A 10,722-nucleotide genomic window follows, 5' to 3' on the forward strand; every position below is an offset into this window, starting at 1 on the left:
CCTGGATCAAAGTGTGCCTGTGGCTCTCTCCCTTCTTCTATGGCAGAGGAATATCCCACATCCAAGGATCACAGAACAGGTCTTCCAGTGCGGGTCTGTCCAAGGAGTTCACGGATAAACACCACCTGATCAGGTCTTTGCACTCTGGGAAGAGAAAGCAGAAACTGCCGGTCAGCCAGAGAAGGCTCCTGTCTGCTTTGCCCCACTATTCCCACACCCAGGCCATGCTGCATGTGCTCAGAGCTGGGCCTAAACTTTCCCATCAATTCCCTGTTTTGGAGGAGAGCAGGACATGTGCCACCTCCTCAGCAGCTGCCAGAGCGGGATGCCCACTAGCCCGCTGCTGGCTCCCAGCACTGGGATTCCCCCCATGCCCAGAGAAGAGGATCCACCTTGAGAGAGCCCTTGTGGCAGCGGGAGCTGGCCCCAGCTGAGGTTCTGGCCCCTTCTGAAAGGGTGCTCCCCGCAGACCATCTGGTGCAGCAGGATGCCCAGGGACCAGACTGTTGCTGCCTCGCCATGGTACCAGCCAAAGTCGTTCCATTCCGGGGGGCTGTAGGACAGTGTTCCTATGGAATACAGATGGAGTTCATCAGGGGGATGCTGCTGCTCCCAGAGCCTGGCCCCAGCATCCCTGGGTGTGCGGGGGCTGCATCAGGAGCACTCAGGGTGACCACTGCCCTCTCGCCAGCATCTGGGACTTGTGCACAAAGTTAGGGTTGGAAAAGAAGCCTCTGGTGTTGGAAGAGGGCAGCCCTGGCTAGGCCCGACCATGACATGCAAAGGAAAAACCCACTCCATGCTGGGGAAAAAACATGCCCTTATCCTCCCTGCCTGCATTTCCCCAAAAATATTTTGAAGCCAAGGGAAACAGGGCGAGTGAAGCAGCCCAAGCCCTTCCTGTCATCTGCATACCAAAGTGGCTGGGGCAAAGGTTCCGCCCTCCCTCTCTGCTTCCCCAACCCATGGGGCTTTTGGTTGGGCTGGCTGCCCCAGCCCAGCCCTAGTCCTGGGCAGAGTGGCTGGCAAAGGCTGCCAGCAGGGCTGGAAGATGGCTGCCCACCCAGCCCTGCTCTAAAGCAACTCAGCTGAAGATTTAGTGCCCTGACTGGCAGCAAAAGGGAGAATCCCCGCTGCCACAGCCAGCTTGGGCTGGGAGATGTTGGGCCATGAGATGTCAGCAGCGGGAGCACAGCCCTCTGCAGGCTCACCTGCAAAGTGAGTGTAGACTGTGTCCTGCAGGTAGGTGCCACAGCTAAAGTCAATGAGTTTGGCCTGCCCGGTGTCCAGGTCAACCAGGATGTTCTCTGGTTTGATGTCCCTGTGCAGGACCCCGCAGCTGGTGCAGTGCCGCACGGCCTCCAGCACCTGGCGGAACAGCTCCCGTGCCACCTCCTCAGGCAGGAACCGCCGTGCCCGAATGAAACGATGCAGGTCCTGACACTGCTCTGGCCGCTCCAGCACCATCACGATGCAGTTGGGGAGCTCGAGCCACTCCAGCAGCTGGACCACACCGGGGAAGCCAGTGGACACCCTGGCCAGCAGCACGATCTCCAGGGGTGCGCTGGTGCCGTTGGGCTGCGGGAGGAGCACGATGCCGTCAGTGGGGCCGATGCCGTGCCAGGCCTGGGGAAGCCCTCAGCCAGGCCGTGATGCTCTGCGCCCTGCGCTGGCCCCACGCCCGCTCTCTCTCGGGGCGTCCTGGTGGCTCCCACCGTGCCGGGCGCCGGCTCATCCCCGGCCGGCAGCCCCGGCTGCTGGCCCCGCTCACTCACCAGCTCGCCCCAGTGCCGGACGCGGTTCCGTGGCACCCTTTTGATGGCCACCTGCAAGCCAAGGGCAGCAGCGGGGTGAGCTCGCCGCCCGCACTGCGAGCCCCATCCTCCGCCCTCCGCCCTCCTCCTCCTCCATCCCCTCCTCCTGCGCCCGCCGCCGGCCCCGCCGCTCACCGGGGCGCCGTCCGAGAGCCGCGTGGCCGCGAAGACGCTGCCGAAGCCGCCGCGCCCCAGCAGCGATCCCAGCCGGTACCGCTCCTGCAGGGCCTCCTGCGCCGTCCCTGCGGGCGGGACGCGGCGGTCAGCGCTCGGCCCGGGGCCAGCAATGGCCCCCGAGCGCCCCTCACCCGCCCCGGGCCGGCCATGCCCAGGCGTTCCATCTTCGGAACGCGGCACGGGAGGCTCGGGGCTGGCGGCCGTGCTGCCGAGCGGCGGAGCTCGGGCCGGGGAAGCCGCAGCGGAGGCGGCGGGAGCGGCCGCGCCGCCTGTGTCCTCCGCGGGCCGCGGGAGGAGCGGGGGCCGGGGCCGGGGCCGGGGTCGGGGCCGGGGCCGGGGCCGGGGGCGGGGCTGGGGCTGGGGCCGGGGCTGGGGCCGGGCTCGGGACTGGACCCTGCGTCGGGTCCGGGGCCGGGCTCGGGCCAGGCGGAGGCAAAGGGCGGCGATGCCGCCCCCGCCCCAGGCACTGATGCCCGCCCAGCAGCGCCACCGCCAGTACGGCCAGAGCCGGGCGGAGGCGAGACCGCGGCGGGACGGCCGGGGCTGGGCACGGGGCAGCCCCGCCCGGGGCCGGGGGCGGGCCGGGGGCATGGCCCGGCCCAGCAGGGGAGAGGGAGGCGGGGAGAGAAGAGGGACGCTGGGCACGGGACCCCGAGAGAAGGGTGCCCGACAGCGGGAAAGGGAGAGAAAGAGAAAGAGAGAGAGAGAAAGACTATTCAAAACTATCTGTTTTGCTGCTGCCGCCGCTACTGCTGCCGCCGCTGCTGCTGCCGCCGCCGCTGCCGCTGCTGCAACTGAAGCACCGGGGCCGTTCGTCCCCGTGTCCGTTCCCCGCTCGCCCCACGAGCCCCACGTTCGAGCCCCGCGCGCCCCGGGGACAGCCCCTCCGTCTGCCCAAACACGGGAACTTTGCAGCGCTGAGCCCAGATGCAGAGCCCTGACTCCTGCGCACTGGCACAGCGATCCCCTCGCTTGCTGCTGAGCATTGTCCTTGCTGAGGGTCAAACACTGTCGGGGCACCTTCCCTTGGTGTAGGATTCCTACCTGACCCAAGCACTGCACTTACACCTCCAGTGTTGCTTTCCTGTGTGGAAAGGAAAACTGTGTGTAGCTCATGGTATTTTAGAGTGTCTAAAACTTGCCAAGTCACAGATTTTAGAGGTGAGGTGCATTTGGAATGAATGGGATGGAGAAGCAGTGCAACATGGAAAAGAGGAGCATAGAAATAAATAGAGGAAAACATCTTGGATTGTTTCTTTCATTTTCATTTCCCTTCTGGAAAGCTGTTTCAGTTTTCCAGGAATCATCTGCTGTCTGCTCTTCTCAAGAATCTCTCATGGAGAACAAGGTTGAACCTCTGTCACAAGATTTGCCACCAGCTGCAGCTTCTCTTAGCTTTCCACAGTGCACAGTGTGTGCAGCAGGACTTTTGCAGCAAAGCAGGACAAATGTTAGGAGAACTTTACATGTCCATTCTTTTCCTGCTGGGCTGGGGAGTTGTGCCACTGGTGAAGTTTTCATTGTGACTGTTTGTGCTGGTTTCAGGCAAATTTTGGGAGGAAACCTCCAAAAGGGGTCAGTCTAGAAAGCAAGTTCCAGCGGCCCCTCCCCCTACTAGCTGAGGAAAAGACTTCCCTCCAGAGCGGGTTTAAACAATTCCAAGAAAAAGGAAAGTCACAGTCCGAGGAACTTCTCTGCCCCAGCTAGCTAAAACCAAATTGCTAGACCTGGGCTGTGAAGGCATCAGGAAATTTCCAAGTCTGGGCACTGGCGGTCCCAGCAAACACCAGATCTGGATGATGCTGGTGCCAGAACCTGGAAATATCCAAACTTTGGCTTTCTGTGCCAGCACCAGGAAGTTTTCAGATCTGGGTGCTGGCGCTGCCAGCAAACACCAGATCTGCGTGGTGTCATTGCCAGTGACAGAAATCTGCCAGATTTGGGCTCTGCTGGCACCGGGAAATTTCCAAGTCTGGGCACTGGTGCAGCAAACGCAAGATGTGGGTGGTGCCAGACCCAGCAGCAGGAAGCTGCCACAGGTTTTAGCTTTCTGTGCCAGCAAATTGCTGGACGTGGGTGGTGCTGGAACAGGGAAATTTCCAGATCGGGGCACTGGCAGTGCCAGCAAACACCAGTGAAACCTTCTGGTCCTCGTCCGGTCCGTTGACCAGTGGTTTCCCTGAGAACCAGCTCTGGCCACTTTACAGACAGAGACTGCTTTCATCTGGTTGTGTGGAAACAGAACTTTACTGAAGGCAAACACAACAAACAGCATGGCGTGCACAGTACAGAGAGTGAAGCAGAAAAAAGCCTGGGTCCAGGATCTAGCAGGGATATTTATACATTTATTTATGGGGAAGGGTTAAGGTGGGATCTGAGGGAAGGATCCAAGAGGAAGGAATGATTAGGAATATCACAATTTTGCGGCAAAAAGTAACCAATGGTAGCAAAGAGAACTCAGAACTTTCTAGTAACAATCTGCATAACTGAACAAGAGGATTATGGGTGGGAGCTCCTGCTCACCCTAAAGAGGGTTTTCCCACAGCCTTAAGCCGAGGTCTCCTTCTTTTAAACCAACCCAAACACATCAGATCTGGGCGCTGCCAAGTTTGGGCTTTCTTTGCCAGAAAATTGCTGCCTTTGGGTTTTGCTGGCATCGGGAAATTGCCAGATGTGGGCACTGGCAGTGCCAGTGCACACCAGATCTGGGTGGGGAATGTGCTGGCACCGGGAAATTGCCAAATGCGAACCTTCTCTGCCAGCAAATTGCTGGAATTATGCTGTGCAGGCATCTGAAAAATTCCGGATCTGGGCACTGGCGGTGTCAGCAAACATGAGATTGGGTTGCTTTAAATACCTTTTAAATCCAGGTATTTGCTTGATTTAGGCTTTCATTGCCAGCAAATTGCTGGAATTGGGCTGTGCCAGCACCAGGAAATTGCCATGCCATGTTTGGACACTAGCAGTGCTGGAAAACACCAGATCTGGGTGGTGCCGGCCCCAGGTATTTGCCAGGTTTTGTATTTCTGTGCCAGCAAATTGCTGCACTTGGGCTTTGCCAGCACTGGGAAATTTCTGCATCTGGGCAATGGCAGTGCTGGGAAACTCCAGGTCTGGGCAGCAACAGAGCCAGCAGTGGAAAATTGCCAGATTTTGGGGGTTTTTGCCTGCAAATTGCTGCACTTGGGCTGCACCAGCACCAGGAAATTTCTGGATCTGGGCACTGGCAGTTCCGGGCAACACCAGTTTGTGAGAGCCGAAATGAGGGATGTGGGACGCCAGGCGGCTCTTCAAAGTGCAGTTTATTGTATCCAAGGTGATACAGCAGTCCAGAGTCATGGGTGACAGAGCTGTGCTACAGCTGTCAGCTCCAGCTGCAGGCCTGGAGACCCTTAGTTTAGGTTACAAATGCATTATATACTTTTCTTTGCTGAGCATCTTCACACAATAGAACCAATCTATACCTTAACTTTTACCTATAGCCAATCATAACTACTATCATTACCATATTCATGTTACTATTCTCCAATCACTAAAAGTTAGTACATTACAGTTTAAGCTAAAAGTTGTTTTCCAGTTTTCTTGCAGTGGAAAATTCTGAGACCTTTTTTCTACTTGCAAAATTTGCTGACTTGTTTGCCTGTGCTATCTTTCTGCTTGGTAAAATCTTCTTGTTTGAGGTGGGCTTATCCTTTGCTCTAAGTCATAAAAACCCCTTCTAACTAACATACACTTTGCCTTCTTAGCTATCCAAAAAGACTGGCTCATCAATTCTTTTCTTTTATATCAAAACTTGCTTTCATTTATATTCGTCTTCAGACATTACATTCAAAAATCTTTCAGCCAAGCATACATATCTGTTAGACTTTCTTGTCAAACTGCATCCCTGTATAGTGGTCAAGTGCTTGAGGCCAGGAGCACCTGGACAATGGGGACAGTTCTTTCCTATAGGAAGGAAATCACAGAACTCCAGGGTTTTGAAGGCACATGAGAAGCAGTCCCCAGAGGCCAAGGCAAGCCAGACCTGTCTGTCCTTGCAGCTTTTGTCTGAAAGCAAACCTTGGATATATGGGGAGTTTTGGGGTGGAATTCCATTTCAGCCATGGGCTCCTGGACAGGAATGACAGTTCTCCATAGAGGGGCAAGGGCCCCTCACAGCTGCTCATGGTCCCTCACAGCCCCACATGGCCCCTCACAGCCCCTCACGGCCCCTCACAACCCCTTGTGAGATGCAAAGCTGTGTTTCGTGTCAGGTACAAACAGGCAACGTGTGTACTTGTGAATGAGAAATGTGTGGATACCGACAATGGGATAGTTGTGAATTCTAGTAATAACTGAGGAAAATAAAGCATGGAAAAAGACTTTTGAACCTATCTTTTGTTTGCAAATTAACCCTAGTTGATTTAGGAGCATTTGAATTAAAGTGTTATAGATGTTGCTTTTTGTTTGCATTTAATCCATAAAGAGTTCTGCAATAATAACCTTTTGAAGTATAATTTTAGAATATTACTTGTATTATTGAAACTGTAGCTTTGGAATATATATAAAGGAAATATGCTTATCTCACGCCTTATTGAAGCAGAGAAAAACAGCTTGAAAAAGGAAGATGAACATCACCTCAAGGGTTTATGGTTTCGACCAAAGGGAAGCTGGACATCACTGTTATGAGATTTAGAGTCTCTGCAATTAAAAGGTGGACCCATATCTGGGGAGCTGGACTCCACCAGATGGAATTAATCTTTCTTCTTTTGGAAACTGGACCGTCACCATCTGGGAATTCTCCTTTGAGATAGATCCTGAGAAATTAAAATCACAATAGTTTATAGAATTGTGATGTAATAATTTGGAATAAAAATTGCTGATGAGTAAAAGATTGGAAATAGAAACTGCTGAAAAAAACTGATGGGTACCCCTGTAAATACCTGTAACCATCAATTATCGGTATGCAGTTGGAGGGAAAACTTCCCCCACTGTACCTGGCGCTGTATTGCTCATACTTTATCACATTAAATAATAAATTGATTGCTGCTTGAATATTGGACTAGTCAAGCTTCTGATTCATAACACTCTCACAGCCCCTCACGGCCCCTCACGGCCCCTCACAGGCCCAGTCCTGGGGCTCCTCCCAGAGGAGGGGTCGGGCCCTGCTTGTTCCCCTTTCATTTCAGTCCCTTCATTACAGCAACAAGCAAAGAAAGCTGAAATGGAGCGTTTCCCCAGCATTTCCCTCGGGGTTAACTGCGGGCTGAAGCTCTGTGCTGGCGCTGGCCCCAGCGCCACCATCCCTGCAGCCGCCAGGCCTTTGCTGTCCCCCCGTGTCCGTTCCCTGTCCCCGAGTCCCGCCCGGCTCTGGCAGCAGCAGCAGCCGCAGCGCAGGGGGCGCCGGCCCGGCCCGGCCGGGGCTCCAGGCCAGGAGCAGCAGCAGCGCCGGCCCCTTCCCGCCTGCTCCTGCCTCGGCTCCCAAGGGCTTTTAACAGCTCAATTCTGGAGCAGAGCAGCCAGCACCCACACACAGCCCTGACTGCTCAGGGCCCGCCTGTGCTGCCCTGAGCCAGCCCTCAGAGGAAGAACGGATCGGGCTCCAGCGCTGTTTTCAACGCTCTTTTACTCACCCTGAGCTGACAGCAGGAGGCTGCTGGTGCCCTTTGCCTTGGCAATTGGAGATCATGGCTGCTCTTGGCCCTCTTCTGCTTGCCACCTGAATTTTATCAGTACAACTGCACTTGCCTCTTTCAATCACTGCTGCCCACTGTGCTTTTGTGATGGTGAACTCAGTGTTTTTGTCACAGGCATCATGATTAGCAGAGACTGAAATGCTCACAAGTCCTTGAGCACCAAGTCGAGGGGAATGAAAGCATCACAGACCACTTTTGCAGCACTCAAACACAGCCCTGCTGCTGGTGCTGTTGAAATAGAATCAACCTACAGAGACCATCACAGAAATTGCCTCTGGAGTGGCAAATCAAATGAAAAAATCCACCAGGAGAACGAAAATACTGAAGTTGGCTGGCTTCATTGCTTCCTCGGAGCAGCAGAAAATGGAGATGCCCAGAGGTATTTTGCACTGCTGCTGATCCCAGTTGGAGCCCTGCCCTCTGCAGAGTCCCAGCGGGAACCTGAGCCCAGCCCGGGGAGCTCCCAGAGTGTCCTGGAGATTCTTTCTGCATTCGATCAGGCTTGCATTCCCCAGCAAGTCCCCAACAAAACCTCCTGTTTTCTTGGGTTAGAACAGGCACAATGAAAAACTCAGCAATGGCACAACTGCCCAGCCCACAAGGAAAAGAAAGGACAAGTTGTCAAGGAATCCAAACATTTGTTTTGCTTTGCTGCAGAAGTCGTGCTGCTCACGGTGTGGAAAGCCAAGAGAAGCTGCAGTTGGGGGCACATCTTGTGACAGAAGCTGCACCTTGTTCTCCAGGAAAGATTCTTGAAAAGGGCAGACAGGAGTGTGGAGAAGATTCCTGGGGAAGTGAAACAGCTTTCCACAGGTGAAATGAAAATGGAAAGTGTTATGTTTGTCCAATTATCTCATCATAAAAAAACCCAATAATATCAAAAGTAGTAGCAATTTTAATTGAATAGTTAAAATAAAAAAAAAATTAAAATTGGATACAATATAATTTGATTAAAATAAGAGATAATTTGGTTCCAATAATAGCGCATAAGCAAACGATAACCACGGGGTACGGAGGGCAGAGTTCTGGGATCCTTGCCACCTCACCTACAAGCTTGCCAAGTGAAAATCACCCCTTATATGTCCTGTGTCAATACCATCTCTTCTCATTTTCGGTTCATCATGTCTCTATCTCCGCCCTCATTACCACCCTTATCACGCATGCGCTACCACTTGGTTTGGTGTTCACACAAGTCTTTGGGGGTCGTTTTGGATGAAAACCTCTCCTCTTCCTCTTTGTCTTTTAATTCACCTTTGGGTTACACATGCGCATCAAGCCAGTACAATGTAAGCCAAGACTAACGTATCACTGCATCTACATATCAAGGCAATAAATCCCTTATAATTAGCATTTTCTGGTACCCAACCAGGTTCTTGGTCATTTTTAGCAACTGTATCTTCAGCTTGTTTCCTGTGGTCCTTGAGAACATCTGCTGGGAAGGGGGGGGGGGGGGGGGTGGAGCCCCTCCTCTCCCTCTCTTCTTTGGCATTTAACTATTTTATTATTCTCAAATATTAATTACTGTATCATTATTGATTACTGTTTCAATCTTTATCAGCACGAATCATACCTATTTATCACAAATCTCTCATTTCTCTTTTTGATCATTATGATTCGTGCTGCATTTAAAAAGCTGTGCCCTGATGTCTTTTATATTTTTCAGAATTTTGGTTTTCTTGTTGTCTCTTTTCAGCTTCAAACTTTTCTAGCATTTCTATTACTGCTTCTAGTCTTTCACACTTTCAAGTTTAGTTAGCATGTCCTGGTCTATTTCAATCTTTTAAAGTCCTTTTTGTCTTTAACAGGGGTCGATTTAGCTTTTAATACCATTATAGATCTTGGTTTTACTTTTTCTGCTGATTCTGAATCTAGAGACATTGTTGAAATTTGCATCTTTTGAATCACTGAGTGAATTAGCCTAATAAAATACAAAATCATACAAGGCAGAAACATAAGTCCTGGAATTGAGCATAACAACATGAACTCTAACATTTTCCTCCAAACACTTCTAAAGAGGTTACCCCACCAATCTGTTTTCAAGATTGAATTCCACTTTTGTACCGGCACATGAGCTACTCTTTTAATCTTTTTTGCAAGTTCTGTGATAGCTTCTCCATAATTATCAATTTCTACATAGCACTCAGATTCATTAAATCTCCTACAAACTCCTCCTTCTTTTGCTAACAGATAGTCTGGGGTGATCCTGTTTTGGTACACAAACACCCACATTCGTGTATATTGCCTGGCCAACATTTTTAAAGCATTGGAGGTGCGATTTGACACCACCTCTACTACTGCTTGGAGCCTTATTAATCAATTCAACAGATAAACTGGGGTCCTATATCTCCATGACCCATCCTGAGCTCATGTTGCTGGGTCATAATATGCTATAATTCGTTCTGCAGGCTATTTGTCCTCCCCCCAGTTTTGATTCCCTCCTGCTGTTGGAAAATTTAAATTCAAATCTCCTTTATTCCACTGCAGGGTTTCATACAGTGGAGTTCCTAGCACATTGCTCCTAGATCTCAGTAAAACAAAGAAGGAGGGTTGTATTACTCCCAAAGTACAAGTTCCTCCCCATTTTTGAGATAACTCACTGTATGCTCGTTGCCCACAAATTTAATATATCCCATCTGGGGCTTTCCATTTCTTATCAGTTTTCTCCGGTTGTTCCCAATCAGACCTCAGGCTGTTGATGGATTGGTAGGGGTTAGTTCCAGGACTTCTGTACCAGCATACATTAATCTGTTCATCTTATTCACAATTTATTTCTTTTATTGGTCCCCAATATCCAATGGGGTTTTCAGGTCGCCAAATTTTTGAACAATTATCCATATTAACCACCAACGTGGATTTACAAGGAGTATGCCCTACTATTTTATTAATTTTCCTTCCTTCTCGAGTTATACAAATGATTCCAATTACTTGATGGCTTAAAATCCATCCTTCAGGTCTCTTCAATGTTCCAGAAATTTGGGTGTGGTTCTACTTTAAAAATTGCTCTGGAGCTAAGCTCTCACCTTTCCATGGCCATCTTTTAGCCATTTTTTAGACCT

At 51.3% G+C, this 10,722-nt stretch overlaps 1 protein-coding gene across 1 annotated transcript; it reads right to left on the minus strand.

The window, feature by feature from the left end:
• Positions 1 to 456: 456 nt before the first annotated feature.
• LOC128943439 (serine/threonine-protein kinase pim-1-like) lies at positions 457 to 1,554 on the minus strand (the record flags this gene model as incomplete). The annotated part of the gene is made up of 2 exons (XM_054286382.1): positions 457 to 569; positions 1,212 to 1,554. Coding segments are annotated over 2 exons (456 nt in total), but the record flags the coding sequence as incomplete, so codon positions are not given.
• Positions 1,555 to 10,722: the final 9,168 nt, after the last annotated feature.

This window comes from Melozone crissalis, unplaced genomic scaffold (genome assembly GCF_028551555.1).
Source record: "Melozone crissalis strain CALT ecotype California unplaced genomic scaffold, PUWL_Pcris_2 ptg000046l_1, whole genome shotgun sequence".
Lineage (NCBI taxonomy): Eukaryota > Metazoa > Chordata > Aves > Passeriformes > Passerellidae > Melozone > Melozone crissalis.